Consider the following 27,142-nt stretch of genomic DNA (forward strand, 5'->3'; position numbering starts at 1 on the left):
GGTTGAAATTGGATGATCAACCACTGTGCGACTCTAAGAACATTTAGAAAGAAAACATCACGGTGATAGAAAAGGTTTTGTGTTTTCTTCACATTATGATTTGTAGGTATGGTGAAAGCCTCTCTGGGAGCCCAAGAGCCTGTATTCAGACTATGAATGGCTGAAATGAGTGGTTTATTATAAAGGACCTATTGTCATACTTCAGGTGTGAGCTCAGGTGTGGAGGTGTATGGGAGATGTGAGGACTTGGTCTCTGTGGAGTAGAGGGAGCAGCTGCTCAAGAGGCTAATGGCCATCTGTAGAGAGAGAGCTAGACAACTGGAGGAAGACTCATCTGATTATTTTGTCTATTTACAGATAATGGAATGAAAAGACCAAAAACCATTTGACTGAGGTTAAAAATGATCCAAAAAAGCAAATGAAATACATATACTGTATAAAAAAGATGTGATTATTTTGAAATGAATAGAAGCTATCAAATGGATTGTGCTACTTTTTACCACTTTTCTTCTTTTCTTTTTTCTTTTTTCTTTTTTTTTTTACTTTTGCATCCTATTTGAAGCTGGAAATCTTCAAAGGGTAAGTTTTTTTTCAGTATTGTTTTGGACCCCACTGACTTTCAGTGTATGGACAGAACAGTTGAATTATTCTTCAAAATATTTTGGGTTGAAAGAAAGAAAGAAAGAAAGAAAGAAAGAAAGAAAGAAAGAAAGAAAGAAAGAAAGAGCCTGTGAAGGTAAGGAAACTGTAATATCCATTACTAGTACATCTATTTGTTTGTCCATTAATTTCAATGACTTGCCAGAATGTAAAAATTTTTGAGAAAATATATAAATCCTGTTTTTGAAAGAAGAGGGGAAGAACAGAGCATGTCTGGGCTCTCAGTGGAGGTGGTGATGAAGAGATGACTCCCTAGATGAGAGTGGTATTGACCTGTCAGTGTCTATGATAGCTTTATCAGCCTTTCTAGCGGTGTTAGCGCCTTCACACTTGGGCTAAATGTGCCCTGTTCCTTCAGAATGTCATAAATGCACAATTCCTTGACACTTCAAGCAAATGTTACACAATGGTACTGTAGATATCAAAACACAAGTAAAACATACAACCTGACAGGCTGATTACAATACAAACATAACCATGCTCTAACATGCACTTTGTTAGGATGTATTTTTACAGATAATAATGTGAGAAAACTATTGTGGCGTAAAGGGAAAAAGAAGAGGCCAACTAAATAAATAAATGTTTCCCGAAAAAAAAAAATGTATATATAATATTCAAAATACAAAATTAGTTTTGAATGGCTGTCAATGGAAAAGGATGCCTTGTGAGCCCAGATGGTGTAATTACGACATCTACCAGCAGGGCTAAATGGGGCATGCTAACCAGCCAAACCTTGACCCCTCAAAAAAAAAAAAAAAAAAAAGTCAGTACTCTCAGTCCTGTCTGAGAGTAGTGCATAAGTCTAGGTCTTGAGAGAGGTCATCTATGACAGGATTTATGTATTTAATACAGACGCGTTAAGGTTTTCCGCACAGGCTCATCCGATAAGAATAATGGAAATATCAGGGAAAACAGCCTGAAGGGTACAGAGAGACTAAACGCATCAGTGTGATCGTGTGAAGTGGGGGAGGAGGGGAGGATGAAAAATTGATGTATTGCTGAGGTTATAATCATCCATGAAAGGGTAGACTATGCCTATCCCAGTCACAGAGGCTCAAAGGTCAAATGTAAGGAGCTTTGGATAGGATATTAGATTTGGTGTAAATAGTGTATGACGGGTGTATGACACTCATTCACATTCTCATATAGGAAGAACTGCTGTCAACAAGGAAGATCAAGTGTGCTCTCAACCACTCCATGTTTTTTAGAAATGATTGCTCATTCTTTAAGATCTAAGTCAATAAGATTATGAATAAATTTTTCATTGCACATGTCAGAACAAAAGAGCTTGAATCATAAAGAGAGGAAATCCGAGTTGCCCCGCAGCACACTTGAGGATAGATCCAAGTGATTTTGGGAAACCTGATGCACAGAAAGAGAGCAGAATAAATTAATACTCACCCACGATTTCGCTGGATTCCTTGTTGTAAAGTTTCTTATTCCAGTACAGCATTCTCAAAAAAGGAAATGAGGTCAGCAGCACCAGACAGATTCCCAGGAACATGTAACCCGTAAAGGACGCAAAGTCAATCCCCTAGAGGAAGAAGAGGGCGGGTTAATTTTCACCCTTTTAAAATGCGACTACAGTGAACTTGTGCAATTATTTTTCCGGCGGTATTTCATGAAATCTATTCCAAGTATTTTAAGTAGAGATCACATCCACTTTACTGGCTCTCCATATAATGTGGATGGAGGCCTTGATTACATTTCATAAACAGAATCATATTCCCCATTTTAATGCTTGAATCTTGATGCATTTAAACACTTATATAAGATTTAAATGAGCACCTGCATAAGGCATAAATTCTCTTAAAATGCACTTGCCTATTTATTAATTATCATTCATATCAAGAGCACACAGCCTTCTAAACATCTAGCTTCAGATATTTCCTTGCCTGTGCACCCACCCCATCTCTCATCATAACCAGATGGCATAAAATTTTTAAATGGCACCACTGATAGAGATGTGTAAAATAGATCTGTGTGGCCTGAAATCTAATCCTACGACTTATCTCCCAATATACGGCTGGTGTATAACCCATTGCAGTGAGGTATCTATGCTTGTTTACAAGCTGTACAAGGATAATTTACACACAGAGAGAGAAAAAGGAGATAGCTGTCACAAAGGGAAGTTGTCACAGGGCTATTCTGATGCAAAATATAAAGTCTCAAATGCTTGTTTTTGTATGTTGGTTTTAAAACCTATTTTAAAACCCTCTTAAAGGCCCACTGAAGTGCCTTGGAACGTGCAGCATTATTCAGTGTACTGATGTAATTTCCACTGAAACAGGAAGACAAGGTGGAACATATCGAATAGCTCCTCCCCTTTTTTAAAACAGCCAATAGCGTTTCATTTTTATCCCAGCTCAATCTCAGTCAATCTCAGTAAAGCTGCAGTTTCCTCCTAATCTCCATATCACTTTAAAATATAGCATTCTGAGTAGAATTCAAATAGGTCCGATATGTTTTGTGGTCTGTGCCGAGTCATGAAAATGATCCGCTCTGTGCTATTGTGTCTCTGGACTGAAGCAGACGGTGTGTGACACTAATGTGAAACCTCATTCGCCCCAATGGAAAGTATATTTACACTGTCGGAATCGTTCTCTATCCCCTATATAGTGCACTGTGTGTCATTCACCATGTAGAAAATAGTAATTGTGTGAACAAGAGACCAACGTATGGGGCGGGACGCTTTAGATTCTAGAGAGCATTTGATTGGACATAAAATCTAATGAGAAGCTGAAGTGCAGGGTGATGTCATCAAAAACGCTGATCCATATTGGCAGAAGTGATAGTTTTGAATGGCAGGTTTATTTAATGGCAGGTTACCACTGTGACAATTTAGCACATATAATGCCCAAAATCATTGACAAAAGGTCAACAGGTGTTAAATTAACTGTATCTTTTTCTTGGAAAATGAAAAGATAATAACGTATTATTAAAGCTTATAGCTTATAGTGTATGTGCCTATACCGAAATGGACCATGAAAAATGCTAAATGAGTAAAAAAAAAGTGTGACAACTAGACACAGTCTCCTCTATTCTGTAAAGGAACTGGCAAGATACAAGATAATTGCATCCCTGTTGTAGTTCGGCTCCCCACATTGCTTAAGCTTGGAAAAAATCCAGGACATAGAGGTACTTTTTAGAAATGAAAAAGATAAAAAAAAAAAAAAAAAAAAAAAAAAAAAAACAGTTTGTTTTTTGTTAGTAAGTATAACATCCCTAAAGCAGCTTGAGGTACTAAATCCTCCACCCTTAAAACAAAAACATGATTGAAAGGATAAACACGACCTTGTATGATTTAGAAAAATAAAAAATTAAGATGCAAGCAAACAAACAACATGTCTAATCTCAGAAGCCAGACAAACGTGAATGGAGACAAAAAGATATGAGACTGGTATACAGTGACCTCTACAGGAGATCAGGAAAAAAAGTAATAGTGAGGGAGAGAGAGGGGGAGAGAGAGAAGTTGAAAAGACAGGCAGAACTAAGAGGATTGCTGTAGGACAAGGGGAAAAACATATGGATATAAAAATAGGAACAAACATTTCCTTTAAAAATGAAAAGTCATCATTTACTCGCCCTCATGCCAAGAAGCGAAGTCTTTTGAATGGGATGTTTTCAATTAAACTGTTTATAAATTATTATTATTTTTTTTTTTTAAGAATCAACCTGATCCAGCTCTTCTGGTTCTTTCAACTTATTGACTTAGTGATCCAGTCACAGAAGTTTCAGAATTCCAGAGGTTTGAAACAGCATGAGGGTGAGTAAATTATAAAGAATTGTAATTTTTGGGTGAATTATCACTTTAAGATTCAAATAAAGAATGATATAGAAGAATGATAATGGAAGTTTCATTAAAAAATATATATTTAATTTACTTTAAAATGAATCAACCTTTTTTAACTGAACATTTTCACAAATTAAAAACTATTTTAGCGATAGTTCTTTCTTCATCAGTGTATCTAATTGCCAAGAGCTTTACTGAACCGACTAAAAATAAGAGATATCCTCACACATTCATTCGGGCTAGCTGGGCTTGGGGATCTGTCGATAACATTTCATTAAAGTGGTCCTCTGCTTTATTCCTCATGGACTTCCTGTGCTGTTGAGCTGAATGCCCTATCATACAGAGTATATGCATAAGTCCTCATTACTTTGTCAGTAATGCAGTTGCAGACAACAGGCAGTGTTTGTGGATAATTCTTTGTAGATTCTCTTGTTTTGTCCTGAAGGCAGGCATGTTTTGATAATGACTTAGACATAGTGAGAACTCCCCTCACTTCTGTTGTCACTATCCCACTTTTATCAGCCAAGAAAATAACTTCAAAAAGCAATGGAAGTGGGGGAGAAGAGGGAATGAGAAATAACTATGCAAAAAGACCTTCACTGTTGGCACTAGCTGATTAGTGAGCAGTCAGGGGCCACGGTCAAACCAGAGTCCACCAAAGCCTATCTGCTTGGGGCCTGGTGAAGCGCTGATTGGCAGCTGAGATTTCTGGAAGTGTGACTGACGGCCCAGTAGATGCCAGAGAGAGAGAGAGAGCACAAGGTGCATGAGATGTCTCCTCAGCGACCCTGAAACACTCCTTATGCCCAGCCACAAATGTCTGATCCACAGAGAGCACCACAGATGGATGCTTGACTGACCAAATGGCAACATCCCTGCTGTAGTGATCCTGTCGAGACCGATGGGGGGTGGGCATTTCCACTCGCACAACCCAAACAAACAGAGAAAAACAAACAAATAAACAAAGAGGCCACAAGTACAAGATGTTCTGTCACGACTGACTGCTTCCTCGGAAATGTAGGACGAGCAAAGATCGTTCAGGGTTCCCACGGTAAAGGAAAACCTGGAAACTTTGGAAATTTAAAAATTGTGATTCTAGACCTTTATCACGGTATAATTTCCTAATCACATTTCCATTTTCCTTTCTTCCTTGAACTTTCAATTCATCAAGAAATCCTGAAAAAAAATAATAATATGATGCGTTTCTTGACCACCAAATCAGCACATTAGAATGATTTCTGGAGAATGGAGTAATGGCTGCAGAAAATTCAGCTTTTCCCTGATAGGAATATGATATTTTAAAATATACTGAAATAGAAAACAGTTTCAAAGTATTACTGTTTTTACTGTATTTCTGATCAAACAAATGCAGCCTTGCTTTGAGTCTTTTTTCAAAAACATTAAAACAATCTTACCGACAGCAAACTTTTGAACGGTAGTGTACAGTATATATGCTGCATGGCATCCCTTTTCCAGATGTTACTGGTCTTAAAGCATTATTTGCTTTTTGTAACTCAAGGTGTTTTATAACATCTTTTGAGGTTGATTCGTAAAGCACATTTCTAGCACTGTGCTTTTTATTAAGCTATATGGCACCATGTCATCCATCTATTTGTATGGCAGAGCTTTCATTCAGATTCCAGAGGCTCTAAAGATCCTGAGGCTGATTGGAGCTTAATAAAAGGATTAAGTGACTGCTGGAGAAGGTGATGGCTTCACTAGACTGAAATTAAATCCAGGTCTATACACAAGCATACAGACAAAAACGCACACCCTCATTCACTGACATAATATATTGCAGAGAACAACAGTTTACATAGCATGTTCAAAGCTAATTTAAAGGATTAGTTCAAATTAGAATTACAATTTCCTGACAATTTACTCACCCCCATGTCATCCAAGATGTTTATGTCTTTCTTTCTTCAGTCAAAAGAAATTAAGGTTTTTGAGGATAACAATGCAGTATTTTTCTCCATATAGTGGACTTCAAAAGGGGTCAATGGGTTGAAGGTCCAAATTGCAGTTTCAGTGCAGCTTCAAAGGGCTCTACACAATGCCAGATGAGGAATAAGGGTCTTACCTAGCGAAAGCATCAGTCATTTCCTAAAAAAAACAAAAATTGTATACTTTTTAACCACAAATGCTCATCTTGCACTAACTCTGCGATGCTCCACTCATTACATAATCACCTTGGAAAGGTCACGCGTGACGTAAGAGGAAGTACCGATCCAGTGTTTACAAAGTGAACGTGCGCAATAGAAAATCGTCACGCACAGAGACCTTGCACACTGAGTCCGATGCGTAAAAATTAATGTGTTCGCAAAACAATACAAAATGAAGTCTTCAAGCAGTGAGCACGATTTAGTTATCTCCTCTCTTCTTAAAAAGAGAAAAAGAAAGAGGAAATATTGGGTCCATTCTAGGGCTGGGCGATATATCGCATGCGATTCTCACGCGCATTTCGTCAGTAAAGCCGGTTCCCTGATTACCGCTAAATCGCCATCACCTGCTTTCAAATGAAGTGCCATTTAACAGACAGAGCCGTAGTTCACTGATAAGCCACGCAAATATCGCGTTCATTATCGAAGGCGATTCATCTGCGATATGAACGTGATATTGCGTGGCTTATCAGTGAACTACGGCTCTGTCTGTTAAATGGCGCTCCATTTGAAAGCAGGTGATGGCGATTTAGCGGTAATCAGGGAACCCGCTTTACTGACGAAATGCGCGTGAGAATCGCATGCGATATATCGCCCAGCCCTAGTCCATTCAATCCCGATCGCATAGAGAGAAAGGAGAGTTCACCTCATCAAGGAGATGCGGGATTATCCCGAGCGTTTCAAAGTTTACTTCAGGATGTCAGTGCCTCAGTTTGATGCTTTAGTACACAATCTGTCTTATATTCTGTATCTTTGTATTCCGCACGTTGTGCTGCTGTTTTGTGCTGTAGAAGACGTGGATCAACTTGTCAGATGGCATTCTGGATTTTTGCGTTCGCGTACGGTGGCTCTGAATTGTCAAAACGTCTCTCAAAATGTGTGGCACGGATGCGAAAAACGCAGAAAATCGAACCTGATCCGAATATTTTTTTGACGGATGAAAGTTTCGGAGGTGGTGTGCAAATGCAATTGACATAACTTGAGGTCGAATTTATTTTTTAATGTGCGAAAGTTTCACATTCGAATTTCGAACTCAGTGTGCAAAGGCTTTAAGTCAAAAAACCTTTACAAAAAAAAAAAAGGTACAACAACGAACCAATGTCGGACGATTTTGAAGTTGGAGGAGAATATGAGATGAGTTTTTTGCACTACCGCAGTACTTCCGCCTACATCACGCGTGACCTTTCTAACGTGATTATATAATGCGTGCCGCATCGCAGAGCAGTGCAAAACGAGCATTTGTGGTTAAAAAGTATAAAATTTGTATTTTTTTTTTTTAGAAAATGACCGATTGTTTCGCTAGATAAGACCCTTATTCCTCAGCTGGGATCATGTGAAGCCCTTTGAAGATGCACTGAAACTGCAATTTGAACCTTCAACCTGTTGAACCCTGTTGAAGACCACTATATGGAGAAAAATCCTGGAATGTTTTCGACTGAAGAAAGAAAGACAAACATCTTGGATGACATGGGGGTGAGTAAATTATCAGGAAATTTTAATTCTGAAGTGAACTAATCCTTTAAATTTTGAAATTAAAATTTTTAATGTGAAAAACAAAAATTCAAAAACATAAAATAAAATGATGTGGTACCTCAAGACACTAATATCAGTGTCAGGTACAGTGATAAGAGCACTCATTTAAAAAAATTACTTAATAGAATTTTTAATCTTAAATACAGGATCAATAAACTACATTACATCAGATCACCCACATACACTATAAAAGCACCTGTTTGCACGAGCTTAAATATAGTTTTGGATCATACAGTCATTCACAGAGAGCCTAGAGTTTCATCGACTCCTACCTCTATTGCATCAGGAACTCGAGTCCTCAGACACACACACAGACATGTGTAAACCAGAAAAGTGTTTCATAATGCAGGGAATCTCTCTTAGTACTGCCATAACACTGTTATGTTTGACTGACTTTAAGAGCCAAAAAAATAGGTACCAAATCAATGAACAAAGCAATCAACAGATAAGCAAATGACATGTATTGAATTGTGTGTGTGTGTGTGTGTCATTTTTTTCACATGAAGTTGTATCACCATTCATCATCTGCATGTTGTCAACACAAACAGAAGCCCTCTCAAATATAAACAAATGTGGCCCGTGTAACACAGAGATAACACAAACCACTGCATCCATGTCAATAATTACAGCAGATGCAATCTCTCCCTACAGAACAGAATGGATGAATCTGTCCAGCTCTTCACACACGTGTATTGTCACAGCACCTCCTCTGTGCATCTGCTACAGGAGCATATTTATCACCGAACATCCTGACGGAACCCAAAATGATGTTTATAAAGTTGGAAATTTCGAGCAGGGGGCTTCAGTACATTTGATGGGTTCCACCCTCCAGAGATTTAGGCCTGTCAGAAATGCAAGTTTATGGATATTGGGTTTTTGAGAAACTTCCCACTGTCAATTGCAGCCCAGCAGGAAGTGACCTTGATGTGGAAAATGTAACATGAGCATGATTACCGCTGTATCATCCTGTGCAACAGCCAGTTTGACAGGCAAGGACAATGTTTCTACTGAGCCACAAATTAACTCAAACCCCACAGCGATTTCAGCTCTGAAAGCCAGCTGATGAAACAACAATTTAAACCAGGCACCTTTCTGTCGCCAATGGAAGAGTGTGAGGAATAACTAAATTAAAAACTGATGGCAAATATTGAACTTCTCATGAAATTTTTAAGCCGCCCTCGTTGATGGGTTTTAATGGGTTTAATGACCTTTCTTACCAAGAGTCCATTAACACTTTACAATAAGGTTCAGTCTGTTGATGTTAGTTCAATGTATTGTGTATAATGGCCTAAGAATGAATGAACAAAACTTTTACAGCATTTGTAAGCCAAGCTTAATGTTAATTTCTGCATATATACTAATATAACTTTAACATCTGAACTTTTGGGTTAGTTCACCCAAAAATGAAAATTCTGTCATTAATTACACACCCGTACGACCTTCGATCATCTTCAGAACAAAAATTAAGACATTTTTGATGAAATCCAAGAGCTCTCTGACTCTTCCATAGACAGCAATTTAACCACCACTTTCAAAGCCCAGAAAGGCACTGAAGACATCGATAAAATAGTCCACATGACTGCAGTTGTTCAACCTTAATTTTATGAAGCTTTGAGAATACTAATGAGAAAATTAATGACAGAATTTTCATTTTTGAGTGAACTAACCTTTTAATTACTTAACATTAGTTAATAAACAAACATGAATGAACAGTGAACACATTACTTAACACTCACCTAGAATAATAAATGCTTTATAAAACTGTTATTCATAGTTTCCATCCACTTTTGGCACTGTTCTGTTATTGACAAAGTGAAAATGTGTGCGATTGTTTGTTTGTTTAAGTATGTGAAATTTTCTGTCTCTAGGTGAATTTCATCCAATCAGCCTTTTACTGATAAAAAATTGATACATCACAAACTACAATCCCTTAGCGAACTAAAATCCCTTGGATGGAATTTTGGCTATTGTTAGTTCATGATACCCTAATTAACTAATGATTTGAGCCTTATTGTAAAAGGTTACCATGAATACTCTAAAACATGATGTATATTGAAATACTTAGGGTATATCCAGAATGAATCAGTGTTTTTGAACAAAGCAGTTGAGTGAATGATTTAATGACTGCCCCAAGCATGAGGTCCCCCCCTCAGTCATGATGAAATGCTATTGGACTGTCTATATCTTATCAAGAATGACAGTACCATCCTATCCTGATCATAATGGAAATTGCTCAAGAGCCTACAATGAACAGTCCACAAGCATCCATCTGGTTCAGGTGAAAATGAGACCTAACTAACATGTAATCTTTTGCTTTGACTTCTTTTGGGGGCACTCAAGCCTAGACAGAATGTTCAGACCACCCGAAATCCCATTATTGGTTATAATAGAAGCAGAAAAGTCCGCTCTTTACCTTTGCATGACCCAAGCCAGCCTTGAGATTCTCTCTTTAAAACACACTTAAAACGTGAAGCAGCACTCAATTAAAATAGCTAATTTAATGTGCTTCTCACACTAATTCATCCATCTCTGTCAAAAAGAGCAGTGGGGTTGGAAATCAATTTCGCTGACAAGATGTTTATTTGGCATAAAAATGTATGGCTCCAAATAGACTGAGCTTTTTAGGCATATAGCTGTTCTTTTGGCATGTAGCCTTTTAAATAGACTGTCAGAAAAAGATGGATCTCCTATACTTTTATAGCCACCCTCTTTCCGCTCGCTTTGTCTTTTGCACTGATACACACACACACACACGGTTTTGTGTCTTTAGTCATTGTGTCTGTGGTAGTGTGTGACAGAAAGAGCTGCAGGGTAGAGTGGCTCCAAAGAGAGCATCTTTAATCAGCATCTGGAGCTGGAGATGAAAGAGCTCTATTTCGTCCTCTGTGTCTCATTCAGGGCTTTAGCTGGACACTTTCACATACTTACTGACACACACTTTGACCATATAAACTAATACATTCAAATACAATAGCACACATGGCTTTTAAACATTTTCTGATGCACATCACAGGTGGTTGCCAAGGTATTGCTATGCAGTTGCTAAGGTGTTTTACTGTGTTCCTAATGAGTTCTATGAGGAAACTAGGAATCTAGGTGGTTTCTAGGGTGTTTTGGTTGCTCACTGGCCAATGTCAAGTCTGTATGATGTTCTATTTCTATTCCCTTGATCTATTCCCAGTGCAATTTCAATGCAAATCTATGGGATTTTCTTTGTCTGTTTTATTGTAAATCACCAGGTCTGATTAGAAAAGCAATAGCACACCTCAACAAGGTGCATGATTTAGGCCAGGAGTATACTTTATGCAAATGTTAGGCTGAAGCACTGCAAGTGCACAGATCCAATGAACACATTTAATGTGCGTTTGTGCGCTATGGTGACAATAACAAATCTCATGGGATGATAGAGCTAGCTTCAAATGTCTTTGCTATTAAATCTGATATGTGATTATTCAAGTAAACATACTTATGAGATCTATCTTGCTCAGCAACATTCTTACAAACTGACCTTCTGTCAATGCAGTGGATGATTTAAAGGGGAAAAGCAGACAGTTTATGCTAATGCCAACCTGCGGCAATACCAAGAACGCAATGCACACTTGAGTTGTGTTATGAAATGCACTCATAGAGTTAGAGATTTGAACTGCATTCAAATACATAATCCTTAATAAGAGCAATAAAATAACACACCCAACTACAAAAACACAAACTGGCAGACACTCAAGTAAAGTCAAACAAACTCCAAGACATTTACTGTGCATTTAGTCATATCACCGATGAGGTTATGCATTGATCTCTGTCTGAATGTGAAGATGAAAATTTCAATCACAGCCACAAACCTGGGTCACACTTTTCCGTCTCCTCCATTAAAGTGAATAATAAATCACAAAAAGTCCCCTCACCTTTTCAATCAAACCGATATTACACAAGGCTCAATGAACACAGAACCACACAAGACTCTCTGCTTTGAGGTCACATCAGAAACCTGGAGTTTATTCAGCCTGCCCGTGACCTTGTCCAATTGGCAGGATGGAACTTTAAATTGTGTTTTCCTGTGAGTGAGGGTTTGATGGAAAGAGTTTGATCATAGACTCCAAGGTAGTATAACGATGAAAGAAAGTGCTTGTGCTTCTGTTCTGTGATTATGTTAGGAAAGGACATGCCAAATTTTTGTAATCACTCGCATCCATCAGCTAGGCATTGCTTCATTGTACTTCAACAGCTTTAAGCAACACAGTTGATAACAGGGAATCTTCATAAACTTGATCATCATAAAATCTGTTTTACATACAAAAAGAATTGGATATTTACACTCAAATGGTAATTAATGTGCTAATATAATAAATAAAACTGGCTAAACTGTCTGGATTCAGTCAGATTAATTAATGTGCGGGCAGTGTGAATACCTTACTTGCTGTTTTCGCATACAGTGAAAACAGGTGTGAAACTATAAATAACAAGTCTATTGCAGCCAAACATCCTGCATGCTCCTAGTTGGAAATTCTGGTTTCGGAGTTTGTATACACAATGACTGTTACAGGTTTGTGGTTTTGCTTTTACTGAAGTTAAAAAGATTCAAACTCTGCTGAGAGAAAGAGAGAGAGAGAATTTGGCAGAGTGTGACTGAAGCTGGCAAGAAGTATTCCTACATAATTAATAGTCTGAGGTGTAAGACAGGATGCCATGGTGTTTTAGCCTTGAGTAGATAGTGACAGGGTGGTTTGGCACGAGGCTATCATTCTATGCCAGAAAAATGCTTGGTCGCAAATGTGTTTTGTTTATTTGTGCAGTCATGTATAATTTGTCCAACAAGTTCCCCGAGACACTTTCAACCGGCACACAGCAGCAGCACAATATCCTTTCACCCGTGAATGACCCAGCATCAAACGGTAACGGTGAGAAATAATTACATACTTTTTTACGCAGATCCTGGTTGGATACGATGATGACATTGGGGGGATCTCCAACAGCAGTGGCAGCTCCTCCGATGTTGGTGAAGATTACCTCAGCAATCAGGACATGCCTAGGGTCCAGATTAAGCACCTCACATAACCTAGAGTACAAAAGACATTACAAAGCTTGATTAGCATGGATGATCCTGGAACATCAATCTTTCCATCATACTTTCACGATTTTTGTCATAAAATATGCAAAAAAAATCCCACAGGGGTGGGACCTGAACATAAGGCGGTGGCATTAGTGCCCGTCCCCTCTTTCAGCGGCTCTGGTTCCGAAAATATTTTTTCCATTCAATTTTCCATTAGGGATTTTAAAAAGGTCTTTGTTAAAGCATTGTAAGCCATGAACCAAGCAAACCAGGTATGAGGTGAATCATAACATTATAAACTTTGCCTTGAAGCAAAAAAGTCAAAGGTACAAGACTGTGTAAAAAGAATTACAATCTCATGAAGCATTGCAAACAGCACAAAAGAATTAAAAACAATGGAGAAACATGAAACTACTCATTTACAAATATTGATTATGTAAAAACAATATACTTCAAGTTAATTACAAAATATGCATATAGCGTAGCGAGATCGACTCAATTACGTAATTCGCAGTGCTTCATGGGAGTAGACGGAGTTAAAGAGCTCTTTTAGCACATTTTGCCTTTTTTGACTGATTGGTGGAATTTTCTGCAGAGCATCATGGGTAATGAAGTTTTTCACCACAGACTGCGCTGTAAAACATGATTATTTTAAAATAAAGCAGGCTGATGGCTTCAGCAGAAGCAAATAGCATCTATTAACAACCTCGTAGCTCACAGTAGGGCTGACTTTAAAGGTTTTTAAGTTATCGTTAAAAATCAATTTCCCTAGGGAGAAAACGAATAGGAAAAAATACTTCCGGAACCCAACTGTTGCACTCTATAGAGACTTGGTGATGGGATAGATTGATTTGGGTCTGTAGAAACCACCCAGCAACTACCTAGAACACCATAGCAACACAGAACAACTAAGAAATCACATAGCAACACTATGGTAAACATCATAATATCCTAGTATCATGACCACAAGTTTTACACAGGCTCATAGGTTTTATATTTGCCATATTTGTAATTGTACCATAAAATATGGAGAGGAAAGGGCCTGATTCATCAACAGCAAAAGCTTAAGCTGAGGTGCACAAATTCAACTTTAGTTATTAACACTGAATTTTAAGCAAATCTTAAGATAAGCAAATCAGTTTCCCTGCTAAATTGGCATGAAAAAAATACTTGCACAAGCAAATTGCCTGTTATCAAAAAGCTGAACTCTGTAATTTCTTAAATTCGCTTTTTAACGAGTGTGTGTGTCCTGTGTTTCTAAACCCTGAAGCCCTGAAGGTGTTTGAAGATGCAATTGGTGATGCATAATCAAAAAAAGGAGTCATTTCTCACCAGCAGTGTCTTGAAAGTGCTGAGGCAGCGGATAACATTTTAATGGATATGTGAAATATAGATTTATTTTATTCTACCAGACTAAGGATTTTTAAGGTCCACATAAGATGATAAGAATTTGACAGATGAAATTTGCAGAGGGATTTAAAAAAAAAAAAAATCCTTACTCCAAAAACAAAAAAGTTGATTTGTTGGTATTTTTTTTTTTCAGCAGTGATGTGGCATGAAACAATTTTACACAGTGCCTAATTGATTCACATCACATCCTCTGAAGGAACAGGGTGTCCAACATGACTCTAAATAAATAATGCTGTACATCAGGATATAAAACATAAAAGACTCGGGAAAAACAAATATAATGTGCACAGGTACCGATGAATCACACTGTGAGACGATGTGTAACGGTGAAAGAATGGAAGGTGAAAATAAGCTCAAATGGAGCTGAAACGAGCAATGAAGTGGGAAGTTTATAGCGCAGAGACATGACTCTTTGTCTCCTCATATAATTCTAAGCAAACTGACAGAGACATTCCTGCCCAGTAAAAAGCCAAGGTCTTCTGGGAATAATTTTTTTTTTTTTAGTAGTAGTAGTCCAGCTAAACAACCTCCTTTTAAAGGAATGTTCCAGCTTCAATGCACGTTAAACTCTATTGACAGCGTCTGAGGCATGCTGTCAATTACTATAATTGCTGTCAATTACTATAAGAAAATAATTTGGATTCGTTCCTCAGATTGTAAAAAATAGTCAGGTGTACAGCAAAGCACTAAAATAGCCCATTTCACACAGTCTTTACTGAGAAAAGACTCTTTTTTTGATTTTTTGACATATACAGTGTCGGTTCTGGCAATTTACCGGTATGAGAAGTTGTAACATTAACAATAAATTACTGGTATCGTGCTGTGTGTGTACAAAGAATGAAGATTACCAGTATGAGCACGTACAAAGTCAGAACACACTGAAGTAAGAAGTCTGCTTTTGGCCAACCATAAAGTTCTAATGGAGATAACGTGATAATGCTGTGCTGATTACAGTTTTTGTATGTAAATGTGTTTAATAGTTTTTCTATGTAAATGTTCACTAGATGGACATCTTTGACCGTTGCGCCACATCTCGCAGCTTTTTCAGCGTGCTGTGCTTGAGACCCAGCCTTCTTTTCCATTCATCAGCACTGTGGCTCTGTAGCTGGATACTATTATGTGCTTCTTATGTTCTTAAGGGCAAAAATGAGTTCTGTTTGATCATCCCCTTATGATGTTAAAATTGAACCGAATTGAAATTAAATCGCTTCTCATGCAGGCAAGAAGATAACGAATGAAGACAACGGCGCATCACGTTGTTCCAAACCTGTATAAATTTCTTTGTTCTGCTGAACACAAAGGAATATATTTGGAAGAATGTTTGTAACCAAGCAGATCTCGCCCCCTATTGACTACCATAGTAGGAAAAATAAATACTATGGTAGTCAATGGGGGGTGAGATCTGCTTGGTTACAAAGAAGCATAACAAAGAAATGTATACATTTATTTGGGTGAGCTATCCCTTTAATGGTAAAAAGCCAGAACTCCATTGCTTGTGTGAACAGCATATTTGTGTATTTACTAATAAAGTCGTTCTGGTAATTTTATGGTAATTTACTGGGATTACTGTGTGAAAGTAGCTAATGAAAGTCTATGGGGCCGGGCATTCAGGAGCTTTCCTGAAGATACACAAGTCTAACATAACATTGTATTTTAATGTTTATTCCAGTGCAATTTCTTGCCACAGAGACTTATATTGTAAGCACATTACTAAACTGGGTCAGAAGAGAAAGAAAGAGAAGAAGAGAGACTGATTTAGGAAGAGCGACCATTACCTGATTGTAACAGGGGTGAAGAGCATCATAGTTGTCACATTATCAAGAAAGGCTGATAGAACGGCCGCAATTAGACAAAGAATGATAATCATGGGCCATACTCTTCCTCGCGATAACTGATACGCCTGTATGGAGACAAAGAACATGGTTGGGAATACCTTAAAGATTGTAACTTCACATTAATGAAAACTAACTGGGTCAAAAACAAATTAAGCGAAAAATCGCTTGCCTTTGTTTATGAACATTAACAAAATGTTTCAAAAAATCCTGCAGTGGAAAGGAGAGACAGATTTAAAAGCGCCTCAAAGACAGAATCGAGAATGGTCCTCAGAGGGGGTCTCAGAACACAATGTTCAAAAGTGAACTTTAATGAGGAATTCACTCTAAAAACTGACAGAGATCCATAGTGTGTTTGCTCATTCAAGCTTTAGCATTAAAAGAATGTTCAAGTCTGAAAAGAATAAAATAAATAAATAAATAAAAAAGACCTGCACTTTAAGAGCCTGTCGCTATGGAGACATTATCAGGCTGTCTGGAATCATTCTAATCAAGTGGTAACACTGGGGGGGTTGTAACCCACCTGTGATGTCATCACTTTCTGACTCAAAACGATGGTAACTGACAAAAAAACAAAGAGTAACACACCCACATATGACTACACATGCTGATAGAAGAAGTGTGAGATGGTGTTCAATCATGAGGGTTGTTTCTATGGCAATGTTTTAATTTGTGGGACATGCCCTTGTCCAGAACTCTGTTAATATTCATGAATGGGATGAGAGGACATAAGCGTGTGCCCTCATAATGTCCAGAACACATCCATAATGTGTGGCTTTAAAAGCAGTGCACAGAATTCCTGAAAATAAGGGATGAGATATTCATCCAATGAAGCTCATTGTAAGATTTATTTTTAGGCTTTCATTACTTCTAACCCATTTTCTTCAAGACTTATAAACATTTGCATCATTTGGCAAAGATTTGTTCCTTCTGATTTCTTTTCACATCTCTACTGGGACTTGATATTCACCCATAAATTTCATATATAAAACATTTGTGGGGTTCTCATCACTTTGCTTGAGAGTGAATGATAGGGGTTTTAAGGGCAGCTGCTCCTTTTCCCCAAAGCTAACTGGGTAAAGTAGCATTACATTGATTACACATTGACTAAATCAAAAACAGGGATATCAATAATGTGAAATGAAAGCATTTAAGACTGATTCAATAACAGACCACATGCAACCTTTTTGTTGTTGACTGTTAGTAGTAGGGATGTCCAGATCCGATCACGTGATCGGAAATCGGGCCCGATCACGTGGTTTCAGACTCGATCGGAATCGGACGTTACCACCCGATCAGGACTCGGATATATATGTATTAGGGGTGCAACGGTTCTCAGTAAAAAATCGAACCCTACGGTTCTCCACTTACGGTTCGGTACGCACTTGCACCGCGGTCCATCTCGAATGACGACGCATCTATTGGTTAATGGTTTGTTTAAAATAGCAACGTGGAAAACAGACAGACAGAGTTCAAATAATGTATGTTTCAGTCGATGGATGCGCAAAACGTTACAACAACGATAATCAGAAAGCGTGGACCATAGAGGCGTGGACAAAACAGACACTCTTTGTAAACTGTTAACTGCGAGTGCCGTATGCTCTAATGTCCAGTCATTTACACCGTCATCACCCGGGTGTTGATACAGGTGAGACCTGAACAGCACACGTTGCTGTCTGTGTTTAAACTAACTCATTTAAGCCTTGCTGATTTAAACCTTCAAGAACACGACGCGAAAGAGAACTCGCACGCGCTGTGAGAAGATTTGTGTGCGCTCATCCGAAGCGCGCACACGCTAATTTCAGTCAGCGCGCAAATACTGAGTTCTCTTTCAAGTCTTGCGCTTCAGCGGACAAATTCATACAAAAATTATGTCAACATGCTCGTCTTAGCGAGTATCCTAGCAAACATAGTCGGTTATGTCTTAAGTGAACGTATATTAGTCGAGAAAGACAGCGCATGTGTAACAGTATATGTACTGGATCGTGCATGTCTTATAGGGAAAAAAAACTATTCCTGCTGCCTGTTTTTAATGTTAAATCAAACAACAAATAACAAAGAAATCACTCACTGCTCTTGACTGAATAGTTTTTGTAACTTCAATAATGATTAATCTTTATTTATTTTATACAGTAAAGATAATATGCAGTGATATTTTATATTTGATTACTTTATCCATTTTCTGTATGTGAAAACGATTGTTAGATTCCTGAAAAACCTGAAAAGCACTGTTCCTGGATCTGTTTTTTTTCGCTCTTTATTCTTTTTCATGTATTATAGAAGTATCGGATCGGGACTCGGTATCGGTAGATACTCAAAATCAAATGACTCGGACTCGGACTCGAGGGCAAAAAAACGTGATCGGGACATCCCTAGTTAGTAGTTATTTGTATGTGTTTGTATATACTGTAATGTGCATAAATGTTATTATAAAATATATAACATTAGATTTAAAGTGGGTGGGATAGATTGAGTGGCCTAATTTTATAGAGAATATAAGGACATAACCAAGAAACTGAATTTTGCTTAAGTAGACATCTGCAAAATAAATCACAAACAAGCATGTGCAACATAAAGATTGAGAAAACTCACCTTGACTGCACAGTAATCAAAGAAACCAGTCTCAGAGAATATTGCCACCAGTATCATCTGAAAGTAAATAGTAAGGGTTATGAGAATTGAACATTTCATGCTTTCTATTTTTAGTGCTTACTGCCACATGTGTTGCTATAAAATCACATTACGTCTCAAATGCCACACGCATGGTCCCTCACACAATTTCATGCCACATATATCCTTCTGATTTTTTTTTTTTTTTTTTGGTGCCTAAGATACAGAAACAGACATCCTTGAAATATAGAAAATCAATAAAGAGAAACATTAATATTTCTGAGTTTATTAAAGCTAACATTTCATACTCAGTCTTTAAAATTGACAGATGCTGTGATTCATTTTCTATCATCAGTCTCTGATTTTCTTTTATGCCTTTCCTCACATACTCCTACATGTAGTCTTTTGGATGAGGGCTGATTGAACGTATTTGTTTCCATGGAGACAGCAGCTGAACAAACAGAGATCTTGAAAAGGGTGGCACTTTAGCAATAATATTAGAGAGGCTGTGCGTTTTTAATCTGTATTCGTATGTTTTGGTCACATTTTGTTGCACTACCATGTAAAATATGGACTAATGTCATATGCAGACAACCAGCCATACCCAACAAACATTTCACATGTTCTAAAATCAATCCTGTGTGCTGCTGCTGCAAAGTAAGTGCGATGCAAAGAAACACCATAAATGATCACAGAACCCTAAAGAACTCTTTCTAAAAGAAGCGCTAGGTTAACAGCAGTTTAAAGAAAGTTGCCCCACTAAGTGCCTGTCAGGTTGAGCAGCCTGAGAGGCTGATATGGGTTCAGGTTAGGGGGTGGATTAGGGGCTTGTCAAGCACTTAGCAGAACATCTTTCTCCAACAGCACCTTATTACTTCAGAGACAAGGTTCTAATGCTGTCTGAAAGAATTAAATAACTAGATTCTTTTTCTGAAGAAAACATGGTGGTGGTTGCTATGCATTTTTTCTATGCAGTTTCTATACAATTTCTAGGATGTTGCATATGGTTTTAATGTGTTGATATGTGGTTTCTAGGGTGTTCTGAGTGGGTTTAACTTGTTGCTATGTGGTTGCTAGGATGTTTTTAGGGTGTTCTGCATGGAAAAGAGCCCACCTCCTAGTCTAGCAGACATTATGGTTGCTTGATTTGGCTTAGATAATTCCAGATAGATAATTCAATGGTAGTTTTTGCCCATTTTATCATCCACTAGTAGAAATTCAGAAGTCCAAACATATCTAAAAGTAACAACACACCACTTCTCAATATCTCACATGATTTGAGGTATCATTCACGATCATAGCACAAATGGTGCACCATTAATAAATAGATTTTACCTTTTTACTTTTTTCATTTGAAAAAGCCCTTCTGTGACTTAACAGTACATTTAATATATACTAACTATACTACTGTTACTCATGTTGACTGAGTAAAAAAGCTGCAAGAGAGCTACTATAGACCTGTTAGAATTATACTTACCATTCCAAACAGCAAGGCAAGTGTCTCATAGTCAATCCATTCCACAACAGTCATCAGACTCGGCCTCTATTGTAAAGAGACAATGGAATGAGAAGCTCATCTCAGATACATTTTAACATTCCAGACTTACAGTAACTGGGTTCTCTGAATTTTTGAAATAATGGTGTCAATTATGATAAAAAAAAATATATTGTTACAATTAACCAACAGAACATAACATTTTGCATTAGAATAACTTCCCCTGATTTAACTTGAGGTAACACAAATATTCAAGTTCACTTAATACAATTTTATCTTTCAAGTTGACTAAACTTAAAATTTGAAGGCAGCGGCACATTTTTTTTGTTGAATATTAAGTTGAAACAACTATATATATATATATATACATACATACACATACACACACATTTCAACTTAAAAAAAAGTGTTGTTCAGAGTTCATAAAGTTTTTAGTTAAAAAAAAACAAACAAAAAAAACATTTGAGACTACAAAGCTCTGGGTCTTTTTAAATGGCACTCCATCTATCAAACAAACAGAACTGCACTGAGTAATTTCACTTGTGCTCAAATAATGTACTTATCTCCAATTTCTGTAATACAATAACTAATTCGTAGAGCCGCAGAGAGAAAGTCAAGATTTAAATTATTCACAATCTTACGCTTCACAGAGTAAATCAGTGCAATTACTGCCGATATCCCATTTATGTGAAATGGCCCAGTCCGATTTACTTAATTGTGTAAATGTAGGTGTTTTTTATCTTTATATCTTTATATGAAGCTCATGCTCTGTAATTTGAATCTAAATTTACCACTATATATTATTAATGCAGACTTCTGCACATGACAGAATGCTGCTGTTCTCTCATACTTTTTAAGCTAATAACACTAAAGACCATCACTGCAGTCACTGGAATAAATAACATTCTCTAAATCCAAACGTACATCTCCAATGAAAGCCAGTGCTGCCAGAGCGGCCAGGGATCCTAACATTGCAGCCAGAGTGCGGTGAACAATCTGCAAACACAGGGGAAAAATAATAATAATTAATTAATTAATTAATAAGGTCGAGGAACATTTTTTTCAGTACAGTATTAACTCTTTTTTTTTTTTTGTCATATATTAATAGCCACAATGTACCACAAACTAGATTTAAGCATGTTATGGTTGTTAGGATGTTCAAAGATCTCACCCCAAAGTCTCTCTATTATGTTCTCCTTAAATATAAGCAGGGCTCCCCAAGCTCCAAATGAGAGTAAAAATCGGAGTTGGCGAGTGAAGGATATGTTGTCAGTCGCCAACTGGCCAGTAAACATTTTTTTGAATTCTAACAATGCAATGTTGTGACAACATGAACATGAACAAACGTGAACTACGCTCTGCACAGTTGATGGGTCAGTGCTTCAACATCACGAAAGTTTCAGCCTTTCCAATGTAAATATTCAAGTGCTGGAACACGCAAAAGAGGATTTGTTACTTTCACGCTGTGTAGGAAGTTTAACATTCGAAGCGCGCGACCTGAAAGCCGCGTCTCTCAGACAATGCATGAAGTTGAACTCTCTTTCATGCCTTCCTGCACTTCAATGAAAAAATTCATTCAAAATTACGTCAAAAACGCCAGTCTCTGCGAGTATCTTAGTAAACATTGTCGGTTATGCCTTAAGTGAACACAAACACAAAACGTATGATCTGTGTGTGCATTTAGTCTTAAAGTGACAGCATCCTAATAACCCTGATACTGTCTACTTTTTTAACTGTAACCAAACAACAAAGGCCAACTTAAATTTTTTGTGTTATAACTGCCTGTTTTTGTGTAATGGCTGGTAAAAATTTGGTTGGTAATTTTTCTTAAGTCAGTGGCCATTGGCAGGTGTGGCAAAAAAATTAGTTTTATGCCCTGAATAAAAGCCAATGTGGTTTTCTTGCCATTTTATCACCCTCCAGGCAAAAATCATGTCTGATTGCTTTGAAAAGGAATAGCACAACTCATCTAAACAAGCTGCATGATATGAGGTATCATTCTCACACAAAATTGTAATACTTGAGATTAAGGGCCCTATTTTAACGATCTAAACGCAAAGTGTAAAGCGCACGGAGCAGGTGCACTCAGGGTGTGTCCAAATCCACTTTTGCTATTTTAACGACGGAAAAACGGTCCGTGCGCCGGGGCACGAGAGTCATCTCCCATTCCCTTTAAGAGCGAGATGCGCTCGCGCCATGGCGGATTGCTGTTTACATGGCGTACACGCGATGAGTCAGTTAATATATATGTGTGTGTATTGGCACGATTGTTCAATTAATTAGCCAATTTCGTTCATCATTATAAGTAGTAATAGGCTGAATTGAAAATAGGTAGCCTAATTCTAATACACGCAATGACTATTCACCATTACATTTTTATATTTATGTACACAATAATATTCTTTTACACTGTAATCCTTTTGTTTTTAATATTTGGCATGTTTGTGTGATGCACATCCCTGTGTGTAATAAGCGCACTGTGGACGCGCCCAGAAGCGCAGTTTCTACCAACGCGCTCTAACAAAAAAAATATTGCGCCATTGACTTTAGACTTTAGACCAGGTTTGAGTTGGTCTATGGCGCAGTCTATTTTCAGCTCCTTAAAATAGCAATGCGCCGACAATGCGCCTGAACACACCTCTTTTTTAGACCAGCACGCCCATGGGCGCACTAACTGGCGCAAATGCATTTACTAATTTAAGGATGTGGCGCTGAACGGGAAAACGCGAACGGCACCGGACGCAAACTAGCAAACACACTTGCGCTGCGCCTTGCGTCGCATTGCGCCGGGTGTATTATAGGGCCCTAGGTGTTTGTTCAAATCCCTAACCCTCCGCATCAGCAGCGGTAATAGTGATTCCTGCCTCAACAAACACTATTAAATATGTTGGACAACTGAACAAATTTGCTGATTCAAAATGCTAAATAACCCTCTTCCCCACACTTCATTTTTGTTCTTTTGCTGTTTGATTCACCTCATTTCTTACATTAAATTCATTCTGACCCTTTTGTGCACTCTGATAATCAATTGAATAAATTACGCCCCACAATAGATATGCGTCAGGTGACAGCATCTTCTGATTTTCCGCATTTCAATCACCCTCTGGACTAAAGTGCACGGTCAGATATCAGCATCTTCAGCATCTGTTTTCTTGGTGAGAGCACTTGACTGGGACACCTGAATCAAGCTTTGTCTGATGCACCTCTTTCAGTGTCATGTGGCAAGATGGAGCAGTCATTACAAGACTGTGTAATCAGCTAGAAGAGCGAAAGAAGGACAATGACTACATAACATGCAGACTAACAGCTAATGACTCCAGTCTCCAAGGAGCAAGTAATCTGTGTCAGTCCGACAACTTCCCTGAGGGGGAAGAACACTTGGTGCAATGTTGTGATTGTAAGTCTAAAACAGGTCATTAAGATAAATGGTTGAACACTGCTTTCTGAGCAGAATTAATCAGCAACATGGATATACATTGTGCTGCTTTGCATAAGAAAGTATCCTCTGAGACTAATGTTTCTCTATTTTGTGATTTAAACCAATTACTCTTAATTATAGGCCAAGAAACAGTTTATGGCTAAATTAAATGTCAAAATGTGCCTGTGTGAGATGTAATGTTAGTTTTATACTAAAAGCCGCCCAGTTACTGAGAAACTGCTGCTCTAGTCTAATTTAGGAATAATCTATCAGCCATTATTAAAATGTTTACAAGATATCTGCAATTAGAATGTGAAAATGCATTATTCATGAATCTTTTAAGGCATATTAATATTTATAAGCACATCATACTATTATATATCTCAGATTTCAGGTTCTGCCCTCTCTTGGGGCAAATGAGTTTTAGCTATCAGAGTTGCTGATGAAACTCACCATCTGAGCCCTTTTAATCAAAGTAGTTTTCAGAGTGCTGATTCTAGATCAGCTCTGAGGATTATCACCAAGCTGCTGTGCAAGGCAGATAGGAAGAACAGGCCAGGTCAATACAACAAATGCTTCCTTATTTACAATGGGGTCCTAATGTCTGAGACCACAGACTTCTGTGGAATCTGTAATGCAAATCAAATCTATTTTAACTTGGAAATAAACTAAGTTTTAGATTTTAAACTAAGAAATGTTATGACATAAAATGAGCAAGAAGTATTTAAGATTCTGCACTAATACTTCGCCACTAATCAAACTAGCCAATTTGTGACACTGACCATGTGAACTCCTCTGTACAAAAGGGTATTGATGATGATAGATATTCTTGCTTCCATTGAAACACAAGACTCTCTTTTGAAGATCTCAAATCATGCCTCAACACAATCATTAGGTTGTACAAAAACTCAAGTGCTGCAAAGGTGGGTCAAACCAAATAGCAAGACATTTTGAAAGTCATTTAAATGTTAATTTGTTTTCACTCAAATTGCTATGGTAATAATGTAATTATAAAAAAAAAATTTAAATAGGAGCATTTTTACTAGTGGTCCAAGGCATTTGAAGTTCAATGTCCAGTACTGTATTATATCATTCGATTCAGCAGTCTATTAAAAGCTGATTATGAGGGCACAATCTGGGCAGCTGCACCTTCCATCTGGCACACACACACATACATGTGTGCTATATCATTTGCCATTCAGATCAATAAATGAGAAGCAGCAGTATTTTTATTTTAAATGGACTGGGTAATGGTGATTATGTTTCCAAGTATTAAAAACCAAGATCAAAAAGTTACAGAAGTATAAATGAAGATGTAGACTAATGTAGACTAAGATGGACCATGTGAGCAAGTGTTGTTTAGGTGTTATGTTGCTTCTACTGAAATGTCTGCCCTGGCCCTAACCTCTAAGCCCTTTTATATTGCATGCAGTTTAGTTACGAGCATGATGTAGGGTAACAGCTGTCTGTGTGAAGCCTATGCCATTAAAATATGAAATATGAGGATGAAAAATGCCCCCGTTTGTGTTTTTGTCTTACATTTATATCAGATGATAGTTTTGATAACACACGAGCAAGAGTGCTGTTTTTTCCCGAACATCTGCACAATGAAATTGTGCATAAAGTGATATTTAATAGTTCAATAAACAAGAACTTAATATTGTGTTAAATTTTTGACACAATATTGCCAATATTGTCTGTTTTTGATCAATTTCGCCAATGAAAATAGTTCCAAACAAAGCCACAGCAGAACTGTTGTGCGTCTTCAACAGGGTTGCCAGGTTGAATCGTAAAACAAACCTGCTCAATTGCTATTCAAAACCTACACAATCACGGCCAAAACTAGCCCAATTGTGTTCCAGCGTAAAAAAAAATGAAACAATTTCTGTTAAAAAATTGAGTTGGGGGGGTGGAAGGGGGGTTAGTATCGCTTCAAGTCGTGGACTAATAAATTTCATGAAGTAAACTTTCACTAAAAGCCTTCCTTCTGCCGGAAAAAATAGTCCCTGACTGTGAACAGCAACAGAAGTTACGTTATTACGCCATTAGACAGCAAAGAATGTCTTTATGAGTGTGTCAGTCAGTAGCGAAGACTTTTACACTGAAAAGACTGAATTGTTGTGAACATGGAACAAGACACAAGTGACAAATGCTTTTACTATACTGCAAAAAATGCTGTTCTTACTTAAGAGTTTTTGTCTTGTTTCAAGTCAAAATATCCTAAAGTTCTTAAATCAAGTAGCATTTTCTTGACAAGTAAAAATTATTTTCTTGTTTTCAGGAAAAATATTAAAATTAATATAAAAAAATATCAAAATTAAGTGAGTTTTTCCTTAAAACAAGCAAAATAATCTTATTTTCAGTTTGGATTGAGATTATTTTGCTTACCCCATTGGCAGATTATTTTGCTTGTTTTAAAGGTGCCGTCAAACGTGTTTTTAAAAGATCTAATATAAGTCTAAGGTGTCCCCTGAATGTGTCTGGGAAGTTTCAGCTCAAAATACCCCATAGATTTTTTTTTTTATTCATTTTTTTAACTCCCTATTTTGGGGGGCATCATTAAATATGCGCCGATTCAGTGCGCGACCCCTTTAAATTCTCGTGCTCCCCATTTTTCGCTATTGTCCTTGCTTGCTTACCTAGTCTGATGATTCAGCTGTGCACAGATCCAGACGTCCTGCCCTTGTCTAATGCCTTGAACATGGGCTGGCATATGCAAATATTGGGGGCGTGCATATTAATGATCCCGACTGTTACGTAACAGTCGGTGTTATGTTGAGATTCGCCTGTTTTTCGGAGGTCTTTTAAATAAATGAGATTTATATAAGAAGGAGGAAACAATGGTGTTTGAGATTCACTGTATGTAATTTCCATGTACTCTTGTTATTCAACTATGCCAAGGTAAATTCAATTTTCCATTCTACGCCACCTTTAAGGAAAAACTCACTTAATTTTGATTTATTTTTCCTAAAAACAAGAAAATAATTTTTACTTGTCAAGAAAATGCTTCTTGATCTAAGATTTTTTAGATATTTGGACTGGAAACAAGACAAAAATTCTAAGTAAGAACAGCATTTTTTGCAGTGTAGCGCTGTCAGTCACGGAAAAACCCCTTAACTGTTAAAAGGTCAAGATAATACATTGGACATTTAAACAGATTTTTATTATGAACATGGGACTGACCT

The 27,142-nt window shown here is 37.5% G+C and overlaps 1 protein-coding gene across 1 annotated transcript in view; it reads right to left on the reverse strand.

The window, feature by feature from the left end:
• oca2 (oculocutaneous albinism II) overlaps positions 1 to 27,142 on the reverse strand; it is an 88,859-nt gene that overhangs the window by 45,063 nt on the left and 16,654 nt on the right. The window contains exons 10-15 of the mRNA XM_048199229.1: positions 21,464 to 21,535; positions 20,522 to 20,587; positions 19,027 to 19,083; positions 16,378 to 16,502; positions 13,060 to 13,198; positions 2,062 to 2,194 (exon numbers count right to left, since the gene is read on the reverse strand). Of these exons, the coding sequence (XP_048055186.1) occupies positions 2,062 to 2,194; positions 13,060 to 13,198; positions 16,378 to 16,502; positions 19,027 to 19,083; positions 20,522 to 20,587; positions 21,464 to 21,535 (592 nt within the window). The remainder of the gene's footprint in view (positions 1 to 2,061; positions 2,195 to 13,059; positions 13,199 to 16,377; positions 16,503 to 19,026; positions 19,084 to 20,521; positions 20,588 to 21,463; positions 21,536 to 27,142) is intronic.

The sequence above is a fragment of the Megalobrama amblycephala genome, linkage group LG8 (genome assembly GCF_018812025.1).
Source record: "Megalobrama amblycephala isolate DHTTF-2021 linkage group LG8, ASM1881202v1, whole genome shotgun sequence".
NCBI lineage: Eukaryota > Metazoa > Chordata > Actinopteri > Cypriniformes > Xenocyprididae > Megalobrama > Megalobrama amblycephala.